The sequence below is a fragment of the Pleurodeles waltl genome, chromosome 7, assembly GCF_031143425.1.
Source record: "Pleurodeles waltl isolate 20211129_DDA chromosome 7, aPleWal1.hap1.20221129, whole genome shotgun sequence".
In the NCBI taxonomy this organism is placed as follows: Eukaryota; Metazoa; Chordata; class Amphibia; order Caudata; family Salamandridae; genus Pleurodeles; species Pleurodeles waltl.
The window spans coordinates 603803832-603831323 of NC_090446.1; the positions used below are offsets into that span (position 1 = coordinate 603803832).

Consider the following 27492-nt stretch of genomic DNA (forward strand, 5'->3'; position numbering starts at 1 on the left):
GCCTGTGTGAACGGGGTGGAATGTTTGGTGGAGTGGAGATAAATTCTAGGCAATAACCATTGCAAATAGTTGACAATACCCATTGATCTGTTGTAATTTGTTGCCAGTGAGGATGGAAATACTGCAGTCTTCCTCCCACAGGAGATGTATGCTGTTTGGGGGTGCAGGGAAGATCACTTTGATGAGGTGGAGGCACCTCTTGCGGCAGGGGATTTACCTCTGGATCTGAAATAGTTTCCTCTATAAGAGCCCATGAAATATCCCATGGGATAATATTGTTGTTATTGTTGGAACGTAGAGACCTCTGAAATTTGTGGCTTAAAACCTCGTTTGAATTCAAAAATGGAGAACTGGTTGAAAGCTGCAGCATAGGGGATCATGAAGTCAGCTAGGTAGGAAAGATGGGAACCTACCAAATAAGAAGCTGGAATTACGTTCAGTCAAACCTTCCAGTGAAAGCTCTACATGAGGCTTCAAAACCAAAGCAGACAAACACAATAACATTTTAGAATGCGTATTGTGGGAAACTATTGGTGATGCAGGACTGGGTTTTTGTTTGTTCTCCAACTATAACACCCCTTTTAAAGCATGAAATCTTATAGTGCATAATCTCTTAGGGTAAAGCTAAATGGATACTGTGTAAAAAGTCTGCAAGCATTGTCAGATCACAAATGTGGTAAACAGAACTAATTTCTCAGCCCGACACAAAGGCACTCCAGCATGGGAATCCTTAACATTCTTTCTTAGAATCCCCTTAGTCAGAATGTTGCAGTCCTTTTAGAGTCACTCATCCTAACCGGAATAATGGATACTGATTTCCTCATTTGCAGAAAAGACCTGCAACTAAGCTTGTAAATGTTTTCTGAGACCCTCCTCCACATATCTGGGGCTACTTAAAACAGGTGGTTATTACAGATCCACATAGAGAAAACAAAAGTCTTTGGTAAAAGAATATCCACTTTCCACATACCCTCTTCTCATCACACAACCTGACTACCTTTTCATGGAGACTAACCCTCAATGAACCCATGACTGGAAACGCTGAGCTAGAAAGGATACACTTGCAGTCACCACATATTTAAAACATCAGCAGAGCAACAACATTTCATACAAAATAAAGTTGTTTCATGCCTTATTCAACATACAATTATTTCTAAGACAATAAATTTGACAGCTCCATTCAGTGTTTAATCATTGGAACAGCAACAATTCATAAAAGTTTTCCCTCACCCGCCCACAGAGCCGAACACTAGAATTGATGTGATGTGAGGGAATGAAGCTGCCATTTTCCCAATTCTACACGATTACAAAATGCGTTTTGTCCTTAAGGGGATTTCCCTTCCTGTTCAAGCATAATTATGTGCACTTAGCATTGTCATTCTGTATATTAGGGTCATAAGGGATAGAACCTGATTGATAAAGATGATTGCAACTGGAATTCGGTAAGTCAGGGCAGCCATTTCCATTCAAGTCACTGGATCAGAAAGCCAGCAGAAATACCTTCTGCTACTCTTGCTTTCGTTTGTGCACAGGAAGTCCTCAGCAGGCCTAAGCTCATTTCATGTTCAGCTGAGCACAAACACTTCCCCATTCGACCTCTAAGGGGCTAGCAGAATTTAACAACCAATGTTGGCGGCTTGAATTACAGTATGACCAAAAGTTGTTTCCATCAAAACAAAGCACAAAATGCTTCTTTACAACAAGTGTTTAGCACCATCACTTTAGTCAGCTGATCGGGGGCTGCTTACATTCTGTTCAACTGGTCCTAATTCTTTCTTTTCAGAACAGTTTGCCCGAAGATTTGGAGTTCGTATTCTTCCTTCAAGAGCAGAGTTTGTATTATCCAAATTTGCAGCCAATGAGGTTGACAGTCTCTCTTCAGGAGTAAAGTTTTGGACCATTGGTGTTGGTGGCCTAGACTTATCAAGATCTTGACCTAGAGGAGTCGAGGGCCTAGATGCAGAACGTGGGCACTCATTGGCTGATGTGGATGACCTAGGTTTAAGAATACGGTATTGGCCTATAGGGGTGGATGGCCGGGATTTAAAGACTGCATTCTGGCCCACAGGTGTGGATGGCCTTGATTTAGAAGCAAATGTCTTGCATATCCGTCCAGGTGGTCTCCCTTTTGGAGCAGGATCGTTGCTCACTGGAATATGTTCTCCATTTACAGGGTAAGAGTTCTCACCAGTTTTTGTAAGTGCTTTGTCTTTAGAAGTCAAGCTCTGTTCAACGCATGTAGCCTTGCTCACTAAACAAGCAGGAGTCACGCCTGATTCAATTATGTCTTGGTGCACAGTGTTCTTTAAGATAAGCAACTGAGTTTTCTCTTTAGAACTGGGACAGTGACTAGTGGGTGTTGAAGTCTCTTCAAGTGGGCAGTTCACATCCATAGATTTCCCTTTAAGCCCATGATTCTGACCAAGAACCAGAAGGAGGTTTTGAGAAGGCTTTGCCTGCTGAATGGAAGATGACATTTCTGCTGCTGGTAATTCATTTGGCCTTGGAGGTAACGCTCCTTTCCGTGTCAATGTGGAGGCTTTCACAGTAGTTGGTGGTTTTCTTTCTTCTGGGACAGACTGATTACTTTTATCTTTCATTGCTTTCTCAGCAGAACCTTTGGAAACATCAAGGAGGGCTTCGGGAATATACTCGCGGATTTCTCCAGGTTCTAGTGGGTATGGCCCACAGGGATCATGGTCTGTGCAGGAAAGTCGCCCATCCAACTTAGAAATAAATAGCATGCCTTCCCTGTGATGTTTGCAGAAAGAGCTGGGGCACATCTCACAAAATGAAGCAGCTTCCTTGCCACAAGAATTACACTGATGCCAGGGGCACTCCCATTTTCCTGTACAGGACAGAGAAGATTACAGGATAAAAATTAGTCAGGTCGATACACAAACATGTCAGCCATCTGCCCTTCAAAAGGAAAGCCCAACTGTCATTCCAGAATCCATAGCTTAGAAAACTAACATATTTCAAACAAACAGCATTCCTTAAGATTTGATCAGTCCAGAAACAAACTCAAGATTTACATCACTGCTCATAAATTGAAATTATGAGGGAAGATAAGCAAAGGGTATAAAGAACAAGTTATTTACCTTTGGTAACGCATTATCTGGTAGAGACTCTATATAGCTGCAGATTCCTTACCTTAGAATTCCCCGGCATCAGCTTGGATTCTGGAACTTTTGCTGAGCAATACCCTTGTGCGTGCTGTCTGGGGGCGTCATTTGGATCCGCATGGCGTTGGAGCCATTCGTGACTTCACAGTTGTCTATAAAGGCACCACCCAGGCATGCCTACATCAGTTTCTTTTCCCCGAACTTCCACACCAGAAGCGCAGACCCATGGAAAGAACCAACAATTTGTTTGCATAAACTAGGGCCCTGAAAGGGACAATCCTTGACCCTATTAACTTGTCCGCAGAGCAGGGATGCATGGGTGGGCTTAAGAAATCTGCACCTAGATACAACCTCTACCAGATAATGCGTTAACCGAAGGTAAGTAACTTGTTCATCTGATAGAGACTTCTAGCTGCAGATTCCATACCTTAGAATGGATACCCAAGCCATACCCTCTTGGCGCTGGGCTGTAGACCGATTTTCTGTACACTAAAAAATCCTACAGGACCAAATTGGCAAAGTGTCTGTCCCCACAGACCTGAGTGTCCAGGCAGTAATGTCTTGCAAACGTGTGCAATGAAGCCCACGTTGCTGCCTGACAGATATCCACGACTGGAACACCCTGTGACAGTGCAGTGGTAGCAGCCTTGCCCCTGGTAGAATGAGCCCTCAAGCCCTAAGGATGCTGCTTCTTGGCCAGTGCATTACAGACCTTAATGCAGAGATCGACCCACCACAAAATACTTTGTTTCTGCACTGCCCGACCCTTCTTTGCTCCCACGTACCCCACAAAGAGTTGGTCATCCACCTGGAGCTCTTTTGTGTGGTCAAGGTAGACCAACAACGCTCTTTCTGGGTCCAGTCGGTGGAGTTGCTCCTCTTCCTTAGATGGATGCAGTGGAGCAAAGAAGGTGGGCAGGGTGATATTCTGACCCAGGTGAAATGGGGTCACCAACCTGGGGAGGAAAGAGGCAAGAGTTCTGAGTACCACCTTGTCTGAAAACATGATGAGATACGGTGGCTTGGATGAAAGAGACTGCATCTCACTCACCTTCCTGGCAGATGTTATTGCCACTAAAAAGGCAGTTTGGATGCTGAGCAGTCGGAGGGGACAGTTATGGAGTGGCTCAAAGGGAGCGCACATGAGATAAGTAAGGACCAGATTCAAGACCCACTGAGGCATGCCAAAGGGCGTAGGAGGATACATTTGAACAAGCTGTTTAGGAAATCTATTTACAATTGGGGTTTAAATAATGAAGGCTGATCAGGCAGCCGAAGGAACGCTGATAAGGCGGAAAGATAGCCTTTGAGAGTGCCCAAGGCAGAACCCTGTTGGGCAAGGGATAAGATAAAGAGAAGGATCTCAGAAAGAGAAGCAGAAAGAGGATCAATAGATTTTTCTGTGCAATAATACAACGTGTTTCCAACGGCAGGCATATACCGTCTTAGTGGAGGGACACCTTGCTACCAGAATAACTCTACAGACTTCGGGAGGAAGGTGGAAAGCCGTCAACTGTCGCCGCTCAATCTCCAAGCATGAAGGCGCAGAGTTGCCCGGTTCGGGTGCAGGAGGCTGGCCTGATTTGTAGTGGGTACCTAAGGCACCTACACCTTATACCAGGTCCAGTTATACCTTATTAGTGAAATGTAGACAGTGTCTAGAAGCCAGGCTCTCTAGGGGTAGTGTGGATGAGCCAAGGCCTAACTAGGGGACATGCAAAGCTCATGCAATACCACTGTAGTTACACAGTACTCACACACATGAAAGAAAATACTCAGTGTTACAAAAATAAAGGTACTTTATTTTGGTGACACAAATGACAAATACCATAGAAACTATACTCCCTTTGGAGGTAAGTAACACACAAATTATATACACTAGTATGCAGAAACAGCTGTAAAAACAGTTAGAAAGCAGTGCAAATAGTGAAAATCACAATACTTAGAAATGGGCCTATGGGGAACACAAACCATATACTAAGAAAGTGGAATGCGAAAGTCGGTTTCCCACCTAGGCAAGTGTAGTGTGTAGAGGGTCGCTGGGAGTGTTAGAAAACACCAAAGGTAAGCAATAGAACCCACCGCAGAGCTCAGGAAAGCAGGAGTAAATCACAGTAACTTTCCTAGCACACACAAGAACACATGAATGAAGATTATGCAAAAACCAGAAGATACTGAAAGACACCAACAATGGATTCCTGGAAATGAAGACCTGTGGAAGAAGGGGACCAAGTCCAAGAAGCACTAAAGAGTCCAGGGAGAACAGGAGCGTCTGCTAACCCGGATGAAGGTGCAAAAGAAGAACCACCGGTGAGGAACAACAGTCAGTACTGCACCAAAGAAGAGAGATGCGGGTTCCTGGTTGGTACAGAAGATGTCCCACACCAGATGGATGATTGCAGTCTGGTTTGCGTTGCTGGATTCTGCCAAGAAGCCTTGGCACACGCAAAGCTTGTGGTTAGTGGAAAATGACATTGCCCGGGTCCAGGAGGGACGTGGGATACTCTACCCATGAAGAGGACTCAGAGGGGGCTCTCAGCAACTCAGTGAGCCCTCAGAAGACCAGGTAGCTCGCACAGGAGTCCCACAGCACTGGGACAAAGAAGGTGCAAAAGGAGGCCCGCGCAACACTACACAAAGGGATTCAACACCGCCGGAGAACCACTCAGGAAGCTGTGCGTCGCAGGAAGGAGTGCTGGGGGCCGGAGCTGCACGGTGCACGAAGAACTTCGTGGAAGGAGGCCAACAAGCCTTGGCAACTGCAAAACACGAGGTGCATGGGGTACTGTTTTGTCTGGGAAGGCAAGCTCTTACCTCCACCAAAGTTGGACAGTAGGACGTCAGGACCACTTCAGTCCACCACCCGAAATACTAGATCCACGCACTTCGTCAGGAGTGGAGACCCACGCCACCAGTCTTCGCTGCAGAGGAGTGCCTGCTGAAGCAGAGGAGTCCTTCACTCCAAGGGACATTCCTTCGTCGTTCTGGTGCATGCCGAAGACAGGCTGTCCTCGGAGGATACACAACCTACAAACAGTTGCAGTTGCTGGCAGAAGCTGAAGATACAATGTTTCAGAAGTCGTCTTTGCTTCTTTGTTGCAGTTTGTAGAGTTCCTGGAGGGTTCAGATGCAGTTTCTTTGGTAAGAAGGTGAAGTAAAGAATGCAGAGGATTCCTTCTGGAGTCTTGCAATCCGAATCTGAAGAACCACCCAAGAGAGAGACCCTAAATAGCCCTGAAATGGGGATTGGTCAGCTAAACAGGTAAGCACCTATCAGGGGAGGGCTATGACATCACCTGCTGGCACTGGCCACTCAGATGCTTCCAGAGTGCCCTGCAACTTGGAATCCAAGATGGCAAAACCCAGGCACCCTCTGGAGGAGCTCTGAGCACCACCCCTGGGGTGGTAATGGACAGGGGAGTGGTCATTCCCCTTTGTCCAGTTTCGCGCCAGAGCAGGGACTGGCGGTCCCTGAAACTGTGTAGACTGGATTATGCAAGGGGAGCACCATCTGTGCCCTTCAAAGCATTTCCAGAGGCTTGGGGAGGCTACCCCTCCCAAGCCTGAAACACCTATTTCCAAAGGGAGTGGATGCAACACCCCTCTCCCAAAGGAAGTCCTTTGTTCTGCCTTCCAGGGCTTGGGCTGCTCAAGCAACAGGAGGGCAGAAACCTGTCTGAGAGGTGGAAACAGCTGGGGCTGCCTGGAAAACCTCAGAAGGCTGCAATGGCAAAACTGGGGGTCCTCTGAGGAGACCCAGAGTGCATGGAATCATACAACCAATGCTTGCAAAAGCTTTGGGGTATGATTCCAACATGTTTGCTATCAAACATGCCTATGTTCGGAGTTACCATTATGTAGCTGGACACAGGTAGTGACCTATGTCCAGTACACACGTTAAATGGCGTCCTCGCACTCACAAAGTCCGGAAAAATGGTCCTGGAGGTTGTGGGGGCACTCTGCACCCTGCCCTCAGGGCTGAAGGGCCTGCTATAGGGGTGACTTATAAGTGACCTGGTGCAGTGTAAATGGCAGTGAAAGGGTGCATGCACTTTTTCACACAGGCTGCAATGGCGGTCCTGCAGAAGCCTTTGCATGGGCTCCCTATGGGTAGCAAAAGAAATGCTGCAGCCAATAGGGATCCCCTGGAATCCCAATGCCCTGGGTATCTAAGTACCATATACCAGGGACTTATAAGGGGGCACCAGAATGCCAATTGTGGGTGAAATACTGGGTTACCAGTATGCAGTGACAAAATTTAGAGGAGAGAGAGCTTGATCACTGGGGTCCTGATTAGCAGGGTCCCAGTGAACACACACTGACATCAGGCAGAAAATGGGGGTAACCATGCCAAAAAGAGGGTACTTTCCTTCACTTCCCCTGGTGCTGCAACAGAGATCTTCCCGAAGAGGCAGCCTGATTAGAGATTCGCTGCAAGTTTGGGATATCAGACTCTCTGTGCCCAGTCTGGAGCCACCAGGATTACTTGGTCCTGGTCGTTCTTGATCTTCTTGAGAACTCTGGCAGAAGTGATATGGGCAGAAAGGCGTACTGGAGGCCTGAACTCCACTCGCGATGAAAAGCATTGCGGAGCGATTGCCGCCTTGGAGATTCCAACGTGCAATACTGCTGACATTGCTCTTTCTCTCCATAGGTGAACAGATCTAACCAAGGTTCTCTCCCCACTGCTGAAAGAGTCATTGTGCCACCTCCGAATGGACACACCACCTGTGATCCGCTAGGCAATGACGGCCGAATTTGTCTGCCCTGGCATTCAGAGAACCTGCCAGGCGTTGAACCGCCAGGGTTATGCCCTGCTGTTCCAGCCATGTCCAGAGAAGCAGGGCCTGTTGACAAAGGGTCCACTACCCCACACCGCCCTCCTTGCTGCAGTAACACATTGCGGTGGTGTTGTACGAGAACACCTGCACTATCTTCCCTTTTACAACAGGAAGAAATGCTTTCAATGTCAGTCGGGTCGCCCGGAGCTCGAGCAAGTTGATTCCGGGTTCCACCAAAGGCCTCTGATCTCCACCTCTCCCAGATGGCCGTCCCATCCCAGAAGTGACGCATCTGTCACTACTGTGAGAGCTGGTTGGGGAAGGTAGAAGAGTCTGCCTCTGACCCAATCGCAAATCACTACCCACCACTGCAGATCTTTTGCAGTGCCCTCCGAACCGTGTTGGTGAGATTCCCCTGATGCTGTGCCCATTGGAACTTCAGGTCCCACTGCAGAGCCCTCATATGCCATCTTGCATATTTGACTGACAGGATGCAGAGGCCATGAGGCCCAACAGCCTCAGTGTCTGTCTCACCAAAATCCAGGATAGAGGCCGAAACATCGGTGGTATAACCTGAATATCCTGGACACGTTGCTCGGGAGGATAAGCCAGAAACTGCACTGTATCCGGAAAGGATCCAATGAAAGGGCTTCTGAGAGGGAGTCAGGTGTGACTTCAGCACGTTTATAGTGAACCCCAGCGAATGCAGGAGGTTCGCTGTAGTCTAAAGGTGAATAATGACAGCCTAGTGCGAAGGAGCCTTCAACAGCCAGTCATCGAGGTAGGATAAGACTGAAACCCCCAATCAGCGCAGATGAGCTGCTACCACCGCCATCACTTTGGTGAACATCCGAGGGGCACTGGTGAGGCCGAGGGGAGCACAGTCATCTGAAAATGCTTGTGGCCTATCTTGAACTGCAATTAGCGCCTGTGGGCAGGAAGGATGGGGATCAGAAAATACGCATCCTGTAAGTCCAACGCTACCATCCAGTCTCCTTGGTCTAGAGCAAGCAAGAACTGAGCAAGTGAGCATCTTGAATTTCTCCTTTTTGAAGAAGAGATTGACGTCCCGCAAATCTAGAATAGGGCAAAGACCTTTGTTTTTTTGGGGAATCAGAAAGTAGTGGGAATAACAACCACAGCCTACTTCTGATATCAGGATCCTTTCTATGGCTCCCTTGGCCAGGAGAGCCGTAACTTCCTTGCGGAGCAAGACTAAGTGATTCTTCATCAGCCATTCTGCTAATGGAGGCATAGAGGGAGAGAAAGACTGGAAGGGGAGGGAATAGCACTTCTGTGTGATCTGCAAGACCCATTTGTTTAATGTTCTCCCTCCAACTGGACGTGTGTGGTCTTGCAGAATCACACTAGGACGACTTGGGCGCCGTGGAGGAGTAGGGGCTGGGTGGTGGATGACTTCTGGCCCGACCCTCTGGGTCTGAAGGTACCACGACCTTGTCCCCGCACAGAATGCTGACCTGACGGCGGATGGTGACTGGTCTGTGGGAGGCGTGGTACCCTGCCCTTCTGAAGCCTCGAAAGGGGCAAAAGACTGTTGGGGAGGGGTTGCTGAGGAACTGGTCATGGCCCGAGAATCCTTGAAATGCTCCAGCACCAAGTCTGCCTTCTCACCAAAAAGGCGGGACCCAACGAAGGGCATGTCCATAAGGTTTGCCTGGACATCCCCCGAAAAGCCAGATGTCCGGAGCCAGACGTGGCAACGAAGGGCCACAGTCGACGAAATCGCTCTACCCAGCGAGTCAGTTGTGTCCAAACCACACCTAATCATAAACTTGGCTGCATCTCCCCCTCTTTGACTGCTTGTGCGAGTATCTTGCATGCCCTCCGGGACCTGAGGCAGAACCTGCGCCACCATATCCCATAAAGTATGGGAAAAACAGCCCAATTGGCATGAGGTGCTTATCAACCTCAATGCCAGGCTGGAGGAAGAAAACATCTTCTTCCCAAGTTGGTCCAGCCTCTTGGATTCCCTATCCGGGGGAACGGAAGGGAAGGCACCATGGGAAAAGGAGGCTTGGACCACCAAGCTCTCCAGAGTGGGGTGTTAGGTGAGGAAGCTAGGATCATTTGGAGCTGGGCAACGGTGGCAAACAAATATCATATTTACAGGAGCCCCTGTGGTGGGTCTGGACCACGTGAGGGCTTTGTTAAAGGGTAACATTGGTTCCGATGTGGTAACCTCTGGCTGAAGTATCTCTGTCAGGAGGTGTAGGAAGCTGGCTCCGTATATACTATACCAAAATGAGGTACAGTGTGCACAGAGTCCAGGGGTTCCACAGATGCTTAACAGAGGCTAAGGTAGATAATACTAATGCTCTATTTTGGGGTAGTGTGGTCGAGCAGTTCGGCTTATCAGAGGGTAGTGCAAAGCATTTGTTGTACACACACAGATAATAGAAGAAGCACACACTCAATGACTTAACTCCAGACCAATGGTTTTTATATAGCAAAAATATATTTTCCTAATTTATTTTTAGAACCACAAGATTCAAGTTGCAGGTAAGTACTTCAATGGATTCATATTTCACAAATATATAAACAGTACTTTGTTTAAAATCGATAAGTTATACAGTTTTTGAAATATTGGCAATAATCTGTTTTAAAACATGACATATTAAAATTTTCAGAAACAGTTTCTGGGGGGGAAGAAAAGGTATATCGTTTTACAGGTAAGTAAAATACTTACAGCGGGGGTTAGGAAGTCCACAGGTTCCCCAAACACCCACCCCCTTCAACACGGGGCAGGCCGGGTGCAGAGGACAAAGTGTAGGCAAAATTAACGTGGCCTCCTATGGAGACGCGGGGCACTCTGTTTCAGATCTGCTGGCAGGCAAGTACCGGCAACTTCAGAGGGCAGATCTGGGGGGGTTTAGAGGAGCACTGGTGGGGGGGTAGGAGGTTGGCAGGGGGGCACATGCAGGCACCAAACATACACCCTCAGTGGCACTAGGTCGACCGGGTGCAAGGTGCAAACTAGGTGTCAGGTCTCCAATCATTCTCTATGAGGGAGCCCCGAGGGTCACTCAGAGGCTGCAGCCGAGGTACAGGAGGTCGTCTCGGGCAAATCACAGACTGGACAGGGAGGAGGGCCGCCTTATGAACGTTGCTGCAGCGGACGTCGGGTTCTCCAAGGCCTGAGGGCTGCGGGTGCAGTGAGTCTTTAGGCATCGGATATCTTCGTCCGGAGCTTCATGGTCAGGGGGTCCTCGGGATTCCCTTTGCAGGCGTCGTGGAGGGCTGGAGAGGTCAACCCAAGGTGGGCACTTTCTCTTAAATGCCTGGGGATGCTCTCTAGCTGGTTGGGCCACCTGGACACGGGCTGTGGGCGTCGGGTGCAGAGTAGTTAGGACTCGATCATTCGGAGTGAGGTTGGAGTCCTTAGCTGTTGGTTTCTTCTTGGACAGGGCTGCTGGAGTTCTTGGTCCTTTTAGGTGCAGGGCAGTCCTCTGGAGCTTGGCAGAGGTCGCTGGATGCATCGCTGTTCTTTTGCAGGCTCTTTGAAGCAGGAGACAGGCTGGTAGGGCTGGGGCCATATCAGTTGTCGTCTCCCTTCTTCTCTGCTGGGGGTTTCAGCTAAGCAGTCTTTATTCTTGTCAGGTCACTAGGAATCTTGTGAGCTGGGTTCAGGGAGGCCCTTAAATCTTGGATTTAGCAGCTTACAGGTGTCAGAGAGCATTAGCCAATGGCTACTGTCCCTGAGGGTGGCTACACCCTCCTTGTGCCCACTGCCTTTGGGGAGGGAGCACAACCCTAATCCTACTGGTCCCTGTCCTCCAAACCAAGATGGAGGATTCTCCAAGGTGGGGGGATCCCTCAGCTCTGGACACCTTAGGGGTGGTCTTGGCTGGGGTGGTCACTCCTCCCTGTGTTCCTTAATTTTCACACCAGACTTGCGGCCAAAAGTGGGGGTTTGTCTGTGGGGGTGGGCATTCTCCACTAGCTGGAGTGCCCTGGGGCAATGTAACCCAAGGCTCAAGCCTTTGAGTTTCACCGCCAGGTGTTACAGTTCCTGCAGAGGGAGTCCCCCCAGGACAGGCTTTGTTTCTGACCATAGAGTGCACAAAGGCACTCGCTCCATGTGGTTGAGAAACTTGTCTGAAAGTGGCAGGCTGGCACAGACTGGTCAGTCATACACTAGCAGTTGGGCTAACATACAGGGGGCATCTCTATGGTGCTCTCTGTGTGCATTTTTCAATAAATCCCACCCTGTCATCAGGGTGGGTTTATTTTGCTGAAAGGTTTGATACCAAACTTCCTAGTATCCAGTGAAGCCATTATGGAGCTGTGAAGTTCGTAATGACAAACTTGCAGACCATATACTCAATATGGCTACACTGCACTTACAATGTCTAAGGATGGATTTAGGCACGGTAGGGCCAATGCAACAGTGGCACTTTCCTAAAATTGTCTATAGAGTATTGAAGTATTTGTATTACGCTAATAAGGTAGCTTTATTTTTGTAACACTATGTTGCTTTTTCATATGTGTAAGTGCTGTGCGACTACAGTGGTATTACATAAGCTCTGCATGTCTCCTAGATAAGTCTTGGCTGCTCATCCACATCTACCTGTAGAGAACCTGCCTTTCTAGACACTGACTACACCTCACTAATAGGGGATACCTGGACCTGGTATAAGGTGATAACACCATAGGTGCTCACCACCCACCAGGCCAGCTTTCTACACCTCTGATCTCAGCATATGAGCTGCAACCACCGCCATGACCTTGGTGAACACCCGAGGGGCGCTGGAAAGGCCAAAGGGGAGCACGGTGAACTGAAAATGCTTGTGGCCGACCGAGAACCGGAGGTAACGTCTGTGGGCAGGCAGGATGGGAATATGGAGATACACATCCTGCAAGTCCAACAATACCATCCAGTCTCCTTGGTCTAGGATAGCAAGACCTGAGCCACAGGAAGCATCTTGAATTTCTCCTTTTTGAGGAAGCGATTGAGAGTTCAGATGTCTAGGATAGACTGAAGACCCTTTGTTCTTTCTGGTTGTCAGAAAGTAGCGAGAACAGCAACTACTGCCTACTTCTGATATCGGAACCCTCTCTGTGGCTCCCTTGGCCAAGAGAGCCGTAACTTCCTTGTGGAGCAAGGACTGATGATCCTATGGCAACCAATCACATGCTGGAAATATAGGGGGAGGAGAGGATTTGAAGGGGAGGGAGTAGCTCCTCCGAATAATCTGCAAGACCCACCTGTCCGATATTATGGACTGCTAGTGGTAGAGATGATGGCAGATTCTTCTGCCCAGGATTCCCATGATCTTGATGGGCAAGATTAGAAGGGTATGGAGGCTGTAGCTGCCAGGGGGGTGGTGGTTGTGGGAGACCTCTGACTACCTGACCCACAGGACCAGTATATGTCTTGCCTGCACGTAGCTTGGGGTACTTGCACAGGACTGTTGCTGGCATACTTTTTTGAGGTGGAACACTCCTGCCATACCCACAAAAGGCAGACTTTGGACATGGGGCCACTGACCGGCCCAAGGACTTTGAAGTAGCCTGTGAGTTCTTAAAGCACTCCAGTGCCGAGTCTGCCATCTCTCCTAAGAGATAGGTACCATCGAAGGGCATGTGCATGAGGTTCACCTGGACATCCCCTGAAAAGCCAGATGTTCTCATCCAGACGTGGCATTGTAGTGCCACTGAAGAAACCGTTATGCCCGCAAATCAGTCGCATCCAAACCAAACCTAATGGTGAACTTGGCTGCATCTCTCCCATCCTTGACTGCCTGGGAGAGAATGGCCAGGGCCTCCTCAGGGACCTGTGGCAGCACCTGCACAACCATATCCCAAAGTGTGTGGGAATAGCGGCCCAAAAAGCATGCAGTGTTCACCGACCGCAATGCCAGGCTGCTTGAAGAAAACATCTTCTTGCCCAAGGAATCAAGCCTCTCGGATTCCCTATCCAGGTAAGCGACAAGGATCGCGCTATGGGAGGTCGAGGTTTGGACAACCAAGGTCTCAGGGGTAGGGTGTTATGTGAGGAATGAAGTGCTTCAATAAAAAGGAGCAGGGGTTCCAATGAGGAAGCTCCTCATTGAAGCATTTTTGTCAAGATGTTCGTCTTGACTGCCATTGAGCGTAGATCGAGGTCCAGGACCTCAGTCGCTCTCTTCACCACCATATTGTATGATGCTTCCTCCTCCATAGCCACGGTAGGGGGAAAAAGCAAACCAGTATCTGGAGAGGTATCTAGTCCACTGGCACCACCCAGTTCTTCACACCAGTCCATGGATTCCTGGCCTTTTGCTGGTATTCTAAAGGGTCCAGTGACCCCTACCATTCTTCCAAGGCCTAGCCCTTCAGAATAGGGCTCAGGCGCTGACCTAGGAAACGTGGATCCTGTCAGCGTCGGAATTGTCGTCAGCCGACGCTGTTCTGGCTCTGTGTTGGATTTGGGAATTTAAATGGGGCTGGCGCCGATGGTGGGCGCCAGGAGCATTGGAGTCAGGGAAGGTCGGGTTGGCACGACCAACGCCAACTGGATTCGTTATCGGATCCATGGAGGCCCATCGGAGCTAAGGACGTAGCCGTGGATCCCGGATAGGTCCCCCGGTGACCCTGTGGGGACTGAAGGCACTTCAGAGAGGTCAGTCCGCTCAAATATGCGGCACATGGCCTTGTAAAACTCCTTAAGTTGAGCGGGGTTATCCCGGCTCCCAGAAAAGCAGGGAGGTGCGAAGTTGAACCTGGCAGTGGCTCTGCAGAACGGTGCTTCGATTGCCGATGTTCGATCGTCGTGTCGGCAGACAGATGAGGAGAAGTTAAAGCACGCTTCAACCACTTGTTCTTCTTATGCCTCCTTCCTGAATGTCCCAATGACTTGGAGTGGGAAGAAGATGACTTGGGGCTCCGGGAGTGATCCTGTGACTGTCCTCTCAACTGGGACCAAGACCACCTACGAGTCGTGCGATATGGTGTCACCTGTCAGCCCACGAGCAGCTGAAGGGACTGCTCCCTCAAAGCCTGTGGTGCCATGGTCCAGCAAATCTTGGAGTTGTGGTCACACTTGAGACACCACAAACAGACAAAATGGGGGTCTGGAACAGACATGGCGAGGTGACAGACTCCACACAGTGTAAAACCTGTCTTTCTCAAAGATATTTCGACACCCCAGGAGGTAACCTCAAAAAAGAATTCAACAAAATGTAAAAAAAGCGAGAAATTCAAAGGTGAGGATTATGCGGCTAGATGTCTCTATCAGATAGATGCGCACAGGGTAAGTGACATTTTCTGTTCAAGGAAGGTGTAGGTGTAGATGCACATGCTCTGCATAGACTGCATATCATTCCTCCCACAAAGCGGTGGCTAGCCTGTAGTTGTTGCAGTAGGTTGAAAGAATGTACTAAATACTGCTTGACCAACATTAGCGTGTTGCTGTGCTAGTCCATCCACACAGTAATGCTTTTTGAAAGTGTGTGGTGTGGATCAAGTACCTGCTTTGCATTTTACAGCTATTAGGATATTCCACAGGAGGCCAAAGAGGCTCCTTTCTTCTGAGCGGAGTGAGCTTTAGGGAGCGTGAGTAGATTTCTTTAAGCTTTGGCACAGCATGTCTGGATGTATTGGATGATCCATCTAGCAATACCTCTCTTGCATAGAGCCTACTCTTTGTGGGGTTTTGAGAAATCAACAAAGACTTGCTATGTCTTCCTAAATGATTTAGTTCTGTCAATGTGGGCACGCTTTATGTCCAAAGTATGGAAAGCCTGTTCTGCAACAGAATCAGGTTGCAAGAAAAACACAAGAAGTTCAACAGATTGGTTAAGGTGGAAAGGAGAGACCACTTTGGAGAAAAATTTCGGATTGGTTCAAAGGACAACGCTATCCCTATGTACTTAGAAGATGGGTTCATCCAGGGTTAATCTTGTAGCTCACTTACACGCCTGAGTTAAGTGATAGCAACAAGGAATGCTAATTCCAAGAGAGGAACTGAAGAGAGCAGGAGTGGAGGGGCTCAAATAGAATGCCCATGAGCCATATTGTTGAGATTCCATGTTGGGGCCTGTTGGACCCGAACAGGAATGACCCTTGAGACCCTCCATGTAAGTTTAATGACTGGAATCCTGAAGAGAGAGATGTGTCAATTCTGAAGGTAAGCAGCCACAGCAGCCAGGTGTAGACATATGGACGTGTAGGCTAGACCAGAAACCTGCAGATGTAGTAGGTAACAAACAATATCTTGCACTGTGGCGTCAAAAGGATCAATATGTTTTGAGTGACAGTAGCATACACATATTTTGAAATCTGCTACATAGCAGGCTCTTTGGTAGGTCTGCACACTTCTTTAAGAATGCTCATGCATTCTTGAGGAAGGTTGAGGCATCGAAATTCTATGACCTCAGGAGCCAGATCACAAGAATGAGCAACCCAGGATCTTGGTGCCTGATTTCTCCAAGGTTCTACATGAGAAGGTCCAGCCAGTTGGGGAGCCTCTTGTGCGTAACCAGAGAGACTTGGAGCAGAGTTGTGAAGCATGGCTGGTGATCCCATCTGGGAGCCACCAGGATGAGCATAAGGGATGTCTGGTGAACTCTCCGTACCACAAACAGAAGGAGAGTCGTAAAAGCGTAGGCAAATCTCCCTCACCAATTCATCTATAGTGCATTGTCCATGTACGATGGGTCTGGTTACCTACAGGCGAAGTTTAAGTATTTTGTGTCTTCTGTGGCTGCGAACAGGTCTATTGCTGGAAAGCTTTATGTGAGGAAGTAAAGGAGGAGGACTTGCAGGTGGAGTTTCCACTCGCGGACTTGTTCTCACATCCAGCTGAGGAGTTCGGCAAAGTCACTTTCCATCCCAAATTTTGTGACTGAGAGGCCATTGCCAAATGCTTTGGGATAACTGCGAGAGTTGTGGAGAGCAGGTCCCCTGTTTCTGAAGGTATTACATGGCTGTCATATTGTCCATGTGGACAAGAACAATCCAGTTTAGCAGATGAGGGAGGAAAGACTTCAACACTAGATGGATGTGTAGAAGTTCCAAGTAGTTCATATGAAGGAAGACTCTGTTGTGTAGGCTACCATCAGCCTTGATCAGTCGGATCCTGTAGATGGGCTGGCCTGGGATTTGCCCGTCTACGTGCAGTAGTGAGTTGGGCGCAAATGTAAATCTGGTCAGTAGGGGAAGCTTTATATTTTTTTTATCTACCCTGGGTCTTATGACCCTGGCTCGAACAGGGTCCTTAAAGATGTCAGGCGTGTGGCGTAGCATGCCCTTAAAAATGGGGGAGTTACTGAGTAGAGTGGTGAGCGGTGGAGAGGGTTTCAAATTGGAAGTCCTCCTTTAAGGACTCTATATGAAAGTCCACCTTGTGGAATAGGGCCATTCTACCAGCAAGCTACTGTTAGGATGTACAATCAGGGTACAGTGCAGGGTCGGTGTCCCCGGGTGTGTCTGTATCGTAGGAGTCCCATGGGTCCCCTCTGGAGTGATGCCATATGTATTGTCTTCTCCTGCATGCCTGCCAGTGTCAGAGTGAGGAGACCCCTGGGGTGTGATATCAAGGGGGGCCCTCTAGATAGGTAGGTAGGGAAGGTGAAGGTTGAGGAACAGGGTGAGGGAATGGCTGAGAGTAGGATAAAAGGCTGATCACTCTATTTGTCTTCTTGTGCTGCATTGCTGGAACCAGAACATTCAAAGATTCTTTGAAGGACAGGTGGCCCTTGGAAGCTGGAGTAGCAGAAGACCCTGGAATGCTGGTGAGGATCTGACTTGGTATGGGGATGAATGAGCAGGTGGTTCTCCCTGGCAACTATCTCCTCTTGCAGCTTGTGGAGGATCGGTTTGATAGCACCGGCACTAGTGTGGGATTTGCTGGTTGATGATAAGGGTCTCGACTTCTAGGGTGCCTTCAGTTTCGGCACTGAGCACCTGGTCGATGCCAAAGGCTGGCTCTGTGCCGGCATCAGAGTAGCCTGTGGGGAAGTGGTCAGCTTCGATGGTTTCTTTGGCGTCAAGCCAGAGTAGTTTGTCAGAGCTGTCCATGGCCCGGAGGCAGTGGAGGTCTGAAGGCCTGACTGACTTACCAGAGTGGCTATGTGCCCTTTTGGTGGTGGGCTGCTTAAGAGTGGTGTCTTGGAAGAGAGGGGTTGCTGTACTCACAGACTGCTGGGCTTGTGGAAGATCTTCGATTTCCAGTTTGGAGCTGGAGCTTTCTTTGGGGGAGAAAGCTTCTTCATATGCTGCCAAGGCTTGTGGATGATGTTGCCCCTTGATATTCTCGGGATCAAAAAGGTCTAGCATTTCATCGCTGGTCCTGTGCAACATATTGAGCAGACAAGGTGGACTGTCACAAAGAGTTTTCTTGAACCTAGCCCATGCATCCTCGTTGTTCTCTGGCAAGAGGCACACATTACAGACCTGATGGAGGTCTCTTCAAAGATATTTCACATGGAAGTAAGGACAGTATCTGAATGGTGTCTGTTCCGTCACCATTGAGGCATGGTGGAGAGACGCACCCAAGATGGAGGTAGGCCCCAAAGGGAAAGGCTCTTGCGGGGCTGGGGTGGGTCCGAACCCCACTTGAGCGAAGTAACAATCCTTGACCCACGACAAAGAGTAAGGCAGGTGCGATTGAAGAACATCGACACAGGGGAGGAATCTGTACAGAAGAGATCATTTCAATGGTGTTGACCCGGCGCACGGAAGCACAGGTCCAAACCTGATGGTGGAAAGAAAACAGTCTAACAATGGAGCTGATGACCATGCACTTTACCGGAAAGAGGAGGAGTCACACTGCCTTGTAAATCGAAGGACTTATTCGCATAAAAACAACTTGCACCTATTTGGGACCAACACTAGATGACAGGAGTATGCACAACATGTGAATCTACAGCCACACATGCCTTGAAAACAGTAATTGCTTCTGTCTTGGTTATAGGTACTAAATATGTATTTTGTAACACCAGACTTAAAATATTTCACTCATCAAGGTTCCCTTTACAAGGCTGGCGATGACGCATGGCAATTTTAAGTTTACGTTGCTTGTAAACAGATCAATGTGGTGCCTCATCACTGAAATAAAGGGTGCTTCATTTCTTAATCCATCCCCATTCCTGTATTTTACTCTTCTGCTGAATTAAAATGCACCGTTTCTGTTTATATCTGGTTATTATTCCAATTAAAGTTTGACTTGAAGTTTGACAGTCAATTCTCTTAGTTCCTGTGCTCCTTCAAAGAGGGTGAGAGATCCTGTGCTCTTTTCTTCATGATGGTATGGTCCATCCTAATGAATACTGTTTTGGTGGAGGTAGGCCATTTTATATCACTTTCATAACTGCAGTTCCAACTCACTTACAGTAAAAGGGTGTTATTGCTTTAGAGTCCAAAGACCTACAGCTGAATACTGCCTTTGAGGGTTCACCATGCACTAAAAATGCAAATGCCAGGACTGTTATGTTTGGTTGTTGGTGCTGAAGGGGTATGCTCTACAACACATTTTGGTGGGTTGTCCATTGCTTGAGAGCTTCTTTCACATAGCTAGCTGCAGCTTGTCTTCCCAGTCTCCTATGGAATAACTGACTGGAGATTAAGCTGACAAGCCCTCCTTCATAATCTACAGATAAAAAGAAAACCAGCAAGCACGAAGGCACCATTTGATGGTTGTACATTGGACAGTTAAACCTTTAATGTCAGTCATAATTACTCGAAAGAAACATAAGCAACACTTGATTGGCTACTTCTGAATGACTTATTTGCAGTTTTAGCAGATAATGTTAACCTGCAGGCCCTGTCTGCAATGGTGTGCGCCTCCTGGAGGTATTTGGCTAGCCTGCAGGGTGCTATTTCCAATAGCAAGTACGTACATTTTGATCTAATGGGGATGTGAAAGTAGGCATCCTGTTTGTGTAAATAACATTAACAATCTTCTGGGTGGAGGTTTTTAATAACGGAAGTCCATATCACAATTCCAAATTAACTTGATGAATTGTCTTTGGTCATGATGGTCATCAGACACATAACGAAATACAGAAAATAACTGACATTATTCTTTGGGACTGGTGTTGCAACAAACGTATTGCTTCTGATTAGACACTCAATAGCAGAAGTATTTATTTTGCTGATGTTTGTGTCAGCTGGGTGGTTAGAAGGTGGCTTGGCTATGGAATCAAATATGTGACCCAACGGCAGAATATTTCAGCATTACTGGTTTGACACTACTGTTGCTATTACAGGGCCTAATGGGCAGGTTCACCCTCTCTCACCTCACATAGAAATGGTCTTGTTGAAAAGCTGCTATCAAGCCAAGCATGTTTTGGTTGCACCGCTGAACTACTGTGTTGAATGTAAACTCTGCTGCCCTGTCATTCGATAAGCATGTGGCTATACATAAAATGGCTCAGATAGTTAAGGAACAAGACTTGTTCACTTAAACGATTCTGTCACGTAAACGTTTCCTCTCAAGATAAGGAAGGAGTCAGATCTTATTTGGACTAACACATCTACAGTGCTGGCAGTGTCCTATTAGACTTTACATCTAAATCCTTGCCAAAAAGATCTATATTGTTCAAAAGCATGCAATGGATGAACTGGCTTAAAAGCTCCACACTAGCCATCTCTGACAACAAAATCTGACTGCGACAGAAACCAAAATCAAGCCTTCTGTCCTACAGTACTCCCTTAGGTTCATGCTGCCTGATTCTTGCAAGAAAGGTTAATGTTGTTATTTCTCTCACTGGTCTCTAGCAGAATTGCAGCATTAGGTGCTGTGATCCCCAGATATGCTACTGGAGTTACTGCAATTTCCATTACTCATTGCCAGCATTTACTGAACATACAGACAGCAGTCATGTTGATCATCACAGAGATACTACTGCCACCACAGAACATGACTGGAGAGGAGGTAGAGCATTTTTATTAAACGTAAACTTTTACATATTCAGCCAAACCATGCTTAGAACCAAGGGACATATCTATTAGACCACTGTGCTCAAAAGCAGCATACGCCTGCATTTCTTTCTCTTGTCCAACAAGGAGTTTTCAAAATGAGAAACAAAAAGGCACTTGAACCAAGGAAAATGACAAATTGAGAAAAGTTGAAAAGAACACACACTTGAAGAAATCTTGAAAAATAAAAATGGCGCAAGGGAGATCATCTCTTCCTTACTAATTGTCTCTGTCAGATAGTAAATACAGAAATTAATGTATTGGCATTCTAGGGACACATTAAGGTAGCATGATTAACTGATGACATTAAAACTTTGGATAGTCTGATAAAGAGTTACAGCAAAAAAGATGCTGTTTATCAATAAGGCCATCCCTTAGTTTTGGACGTCTGACTAATCAACAGTGAAGGATGTATATTAAATTTCACCTGACCATGGCAAGCACTGGTAGCTAAAGTTTTATTTTCCACTAGCACGCAATTCTCACTTGTTACAGATATTTACCTGCTGGCCTTCTACTGAGATTGAGGCAGTCAGCATGATACACCTTAGGACAGCCTGGCTTCTTGCAAGAAATAAGTTGCCCCGCATCACCACAACTGAAACATTCATCCTCATGCTCTTTGATCACTTTTGTCGGAGCCCTGCGTCTAAACTTCCTCTTGGTCTTTTCATCCGTAGAAACAGGCTGATTCTGAAGGGGAAAACAATGTAAGTGAAATTGATGGTTTTTAAAGATGATGCAGGAGACAAGTGGTAAATTATCTCCAGAACAAAATATATGTTAAAACTCTCTTACAATAAAAAATTAGGCTAAGGCTGTACCTTTGGACGCACACCAAGAAAGCCACTGCAATTTGGAGCACCACATTTGCAAACAGTTTTTCCGTTTCCCAAACATTCCAGATTGTAGTTGAAAGTCAGCTCTGTTTCTGTAAAAGAGTAAGGAAAACAAGACAAATTTAAATAAAAGCTATAATATATAAGAGGCCTACAGACTGCCTCCTATGCAGAACAATCCTAGAATTTGACAGCATGGACTGCCTTCACTTTCGTTCCAATTTCTGCCATCCTTGGACACCCTTGCTCTTCTGTGTGCTACAGCTCTGGCCAAGAGCAGCCTTTTCTTGTTAGAAGCTTGCCATCTTCAGAGCAGAGAGAGGAGCAGGGCAGTTACATGGATGTACATGGCAGGATCTGCAGCTCCAGCCTCATGGGTCTAATGTAGTAGGACCTTATGACCCTCACCCTATCATGATGCTTACTACTGCAACACCAACGCTACCAACTGGAAAACGTACCAATGGCTAAATCAATATATAGTCGGACTGAAAATTGAAAAGGGGCAAAAACGAAACTAGCACAAATCAAGTCTTTTTCGATCTTGGCTACAGATTGCTTTAGCTGTCTGTTTGAATGACCCACTTATCTCCAATGCATTACATATCCTTAGACTGGGGCTTTAGGTCAGGCCCCTTGGTCATGAGTGGATTACTTTGTTTTCCATCTTACATCCATGCTCCTGCTTAGATGACTTTACGCCTTATTCTTACTTTTGCCCTGCACTGAAGCACTGAGTTGTTGCAGTGTTCCTTTAAAAATAGTTGTATGCTTCCAAGGCATACATGAGGGGACATTTTTAGGTTGACCACGCAGGTCGCTGACCTGTTGTAATCTATATGTGGGCTTTTAACCACACCCATCACTATACTCGTTAATGGGTTGCCTTTCAAAACTCCTTTGTTATCATTGGTGAAAGCTTTATATTGGTCCCTCCTTCAGGCAGTTTTGTTACCGCCTTGGCCATCGACCCTGTTAAATGGATAATTGCACGTTTGCTGATACAGTTGACTGCAAGCAAACTTCTTTTTTGTATCTCTCCTTCACGCTCATGGCGGCCGTGGCACTTTGAATCGGCTTGCTTATGCCAACTGTTTTACTTTTCATTTATGTGGCAAGAATAGTCCAGTTGGTAATTTACAAAGCTAAAGCTCTAACTCGAGCAAACGCGAGACCCATTGCATTGCAAATGCTTGTTTTATTTTGATTTCTGCACTCCCTGGGTGTGGATGTGTTACCTAATCACTCTTTCCACTTCCCCATTCACTCATATTGATTCAGTTTACTAACGTATTTGTTTATTTTCATTTTTTTATGAGTACCTGGCTGCTGCAAAGTACGCCAGGCTGCTTTCTCTTTCACTGCTCCCTCCCCCATTTTGCGTTGCTGCCAGAACTGCTCCCCAGCTTCCATTGATTATTTTTGTTATCAAGGCTGGCCGCTGGAAAGTACTAGTGGGCCAGTACCTAACTTTTATCAAGCTCTGAGCAGCTTGCTTTATTATTATTATTAATAATTCAATTTACCTGTAAAATGTCGGCCTCCGTGTGCAATGGAAGAAATCTTGTTTGTTTTTATTTTTGTTTTTTTATAGAAACCACATTCCAAGCCATGCAGGGGTACACACGAATCCTTACACAAGGACACGCAGGCACTTGGGAACAATAAAAATTAGCAAAGCCAGTAGCTCAGCATTTTAAAGCCTAGCATATTTGCTTTGCAAATGCTTGCTGAATTATGCACCCATGATGTGGAACATTGCACCGCCAAGGTCGAACTTCGGTGCTTTTCTCCTTCACTTCGAGAAGGAGATGAAAAACACATCTTGTCCAACATAGTACAGAAACATATTGCCTTGTCTTGTTTTAATGAATGCTTAAAAAAAGCACTACCAATCCTATGTACTCTATCTTGGGTTGCTGCCCTCTGCACCCCATGTTTACTTAGAAGATGCTGAGTCATTCCCCCTTGCCCTACACATACGCAATTCTACTGCTTCCCAGCTAGATACGCACGATACAAGTCTCAACAAACACATACATTCCAACGTCGGAATCCACCATACCAGCTTGGATGTCACAAAGAGCAAAGAGGCCAACTCGGGTGTCTCCATTTACAGTCCACTTCTGAGTTTCGCAGTTGGGCTGACAGCAGTGATTCATAAATCTCGAGTGGTTTCCTTTGGGTCCAGCATCAATGATACGATCCTAAAATTAAACCACCATCAATGGTGAGACAGTGAAACTGAGCCTCGTAAAGAACAAGCACTGCTCTCTAGATATGATATCCGATTTGGGTTTTAGTTGAAATTAGTAGAAAGGGATTCAGTGACACAAGTAAACAACAAATTTACTAACAGAGACAATTATGTATGACTCAATCAAGGGCTTATATGAGAGGAATGAGGTCTAAATTAATGAAAACAGCTTCTACAAATTCAAATTAATCATTAATCCAGAATATACTCAGTGTAGTATCTTGTGTCGAGGGTAACTGAAAGATGATGTCAAGCAGATGTTTGGGGGTTGATATACGTTTCATGGTTGGCAGTGGGCACATTCTAACTGAGCCGGTCAGGCTATTTACTGGATTTGCAAACTAAGAAGCCTCTAAATGAGTGAATCCTCAGGACCCCAGGTTCTTTGCTTGGGGACCTGCTCCCTTCATACGACCCCCGGTCAAAGTTTGTCTTCTAAGTTGGTCATGTTTCCAATAAAAGAAGAAAAGCATTTACAAACATGGCAATATGGCCCTAGAATCACATGACAATTCTGGGCATGCACAGACAGCACAAGAATAACACTAAAGAACAAGTTACTTACCTTCGGTAAGGCCGTATCTGGTAGACTATATCTAGACACATATTCCTTACCTTAGAATTATCTCCAGGTGCCAGGTTGGATCTGGAATTTTTCATGAGTAGTACTCTTGGACGCTGGTAAGTGCCATTGTTTGGCTCCGCGTGGTGTCATCAGCATTGTCCGTAACAGAAGTGACGTGTGCAGTGCCTATAGAGGCACCAGCCAGACGCGCGGACGTCAGTTTCTTTTCACGACTTTCCATGCGAGAAGCACAGAGCCATGAAGAACACTGAGCACTGGTGTGAAAACTAGGGACTTGAAGGGGATCATCCCTGTCCCTAAAAATCTGTTTGCAGAGTGGGGAGAGTGGGTGGGCTGGTAGGGAATCTGCAGCTGTAGTAACTTGTTCGTTTGACGGAGACTTCTAATTGCATATTCCTTGCTTTAGAATAGCTACCCCAGTAATTTCCTACAAGACTGAACAGGCCAAATGCCCATTCCGATTGGCCGGACAATCCAGGCAGTAGTGTTTCATGAAAGTGTGGAAAGAAACCCACGTTTGCTGCCTGGCAGATATCGAAGACTGGAACTCCTTGTGCTAACGCAGTGGTCGTAGTCTTGGCTCTGGTAGAATGAGCATGCAAACCCTCAGACAGCTCCTTCTTGGCCAATGTGTAGCAGATCTTGTTTCAGAGCACAATCCATCTGGAGATGATCCGCTTCTGCATGGCCCAACTCTTCTTTGCTCCAACATACCCTACTAAGAGTTGACCATCCACTTGGATCCACCCTGCACATCGCTGCTACCTCAGTTTCAGCGGCACATGGCATCCTGTTGCAGGGTGCAAACCTAGTATTGGGCTCCCAATGCTTCTCAATAGGGGGATCCCGGGGGTCACAAGTATCCTGCAGGCTGAGTCCAGGGGGTCGGTTAAAAAAAAAACAAAGCTGGACAAAGAGGAGGGAACCTGCTGCACGTTGCTGCACCAGATGTCGAGTTACCCAAGGCCAGGGGGCTGCGGGTGCAGGGTACCTTTTGGCATCCGGTATCTAAGTCTGGATCCTTCTCGGGCAGGGGTGGAGGGGTCCTCTAGATTTAGTCTGCAGGCGTTGTTGCGTTGGACAGGAGGGGTCAACCCAGGGTGGACACTAGGACAGAATCGTCTGGGGACTAACTGTAGTTGGTTGGGCCACCTGGACACGGGCCGTGGACATCGGGAGCAGAGTGGGCGGGATTTGCGGATCAGAGGTGGTTCTGGAGTCAGGGCTGCTGTCCATGGGAGATCTTGGCCTTCTGGGATGAAGGCAGTCCTCTTGCAGCTTTTAAGAGGTCGCTGGTCCTGCAGGATGCATCGCCTTTCTGTAGCAGGGCTTCAGAAGCTGGAGACAAGTCTCTAGGTCTGGGGCTAAATCAGTTCGTGTCTTCGGTCTTCTCTGCTGGGGGTCAGCTTAACAGTCCTTTCTTCTTGTCGACTTCTTCAGGTTGTCAGGAATCTTGGCTGACATGGAAGTGTGAAATTACCTTGGGGAGAAATTGCAGATTTGTACTAATTACCACTCTTTCCTTATATATTTTCAAGTAAGGTTCTTGTGTTGTAAGTGCTTGGAGTTTTCTACCTCTTTGTAAGGATGTGATTATGCCCTCAATGTTCGGTACTTCAGGCCCATCTTATGCACAAGCTCAGAAGGAGGCTTCACCAACTGCTTGCACCAAGTTTAGGTTCCACAGTGGTCGAGCTACCCTTTTTGCCTTTTCAAGAAATACCAGTGTACTGAAAAAACAACTTCCTATCACGCCCCCTTGTTTATGGCCCTGTGGCTGAGAGGTGTACTTTAAGTCAGACATAGGAAAGGCTCTTATTTAGCAGGTGAGTGAGGTGCCCGACAGTAGTAGGGTCTTGTGTTCAACTGTCCTCAAATCCTTCTCTGTCACACCAATACATGAACCTGTTCCACTTTACAGTGTAACACTTTTGCGTTGTAGGCTTTCAGGCATTTCTTAGAACTCCCATTAATCACTGGGGTAGTCCCAGGTCATCAAGCTTTAGCTTTCGAGAAGTCATACCGCTAAGGGGACTTGTACTAAGTGGCATATCTGCCCTTTGTATTGTCAAAAAGTCTTGATGAACTGTCTCATCACTAGATAGGAATACCAAGTCTGTCAGACAGATTCATTGAGGCTCTCTCAAAATCAGTGTCATGACTATTTGCCTGCACCCCTTTAGCGCCAGTGGTGTCAGTGGGCTTGAGGAAAGTGTATGCAAATTTCTCTGAGCAGTCTATCAATAAGAAGTTCTCCTTGTCTGCCCCACTCTTGAAACCTTCTCTCCACTTCCACTACTGTTTCAGCTCTCATTTGTGTACAGCGCCTGCTTGTATTTGCTTGACTGATTTTGAATTCTGAATCTATTGCAGGTGGATGGCTACTAGTGTTACCTTTATCTGAATGGCTGACTTCCAAATGTCTTAGCTAAGGCTATAAGTCTGTATTCAGTTTCAGCTACTTTATATGTTTTACATCCTCCCGGGCCTAACTTGTACCCTTATGTTCAGCTTTCCGAAAAGGCCTTCGTAACCTGCCAGGGATACATCTGTTGTGATGGTAACAGGGGAAGTTGGCTGTTTGAAATGCCAGCCTACTGTGATGTTCTTTGTGTTCCACCACAATATTTCTTCTTTGTAACCTCGCTGCGACAATTACTAGATCCTCCCATCTCCCAGTTGCTTGAGAGAATTGGCATTGTAGCTGCTCTTGGAGTGGGCTCATATGTAGCTGGGCATTGGGCATTAGGAGTGCACAAGATGGAATCAATCCCATTAGTTTCCTCACTGTCAGATTTTCTCCCCTCTGGTAAAGGTGAGTTTACTGTCAGTGGCAGGGTCCTCCTCTGTAACTGGGTATGTTTTTTCTTTCCTGGAATTGAGCCTCACTCCTATATAGGTCTTCTCTCTCCCAGGGCTGGTTGATGATTTTTCCAGGATCTGGGAGAACTCCAGTCTGTGAAGTGCCCCCATGACTGTATTT

The 27492-nt window shown here is 47.0% G+C and overlaps 1 protein-coding gene across 4 annotated transcripts in view; it reads right to left on the bottom strand.

Annotated features, from left to right (window-relative positions):
• Positions 1-1163: 1163 nt before the first annotated feature.
• Positions 1164-27492, bottom strand: part of LOC138304453 (histone-lysine N-methyltransferase, H3 lysine-36 specific-like) — a 1084114-nt gene continuing 1057785 nt past the window's right edge. For all 4 annotated transcript variants that reach the window (XM_069244523.1, XM_069244520.1, XM_069244521.1 and 1 more), the window contains 4 exons: positions 23732-23873; positions 21652-21758; positions 21331-21520; positions 1164-2848 (listed from right to left, as the gene is read on the bottom strand). In XM_069244523.1, coding sequence (XP_069100624.1) covers positions 1722-2848; positions 21331-21520; positions 21652-21758; positions 23732-23873 — 1566 coding nt within the window. In that variant the 3' untranslated portion in view covers positions 1164-1721. The remainder of the gene's footprint in view (positions 2849-21330; positions 21521-21651; positions 21759-23731; positions 23874-27492) is intronic.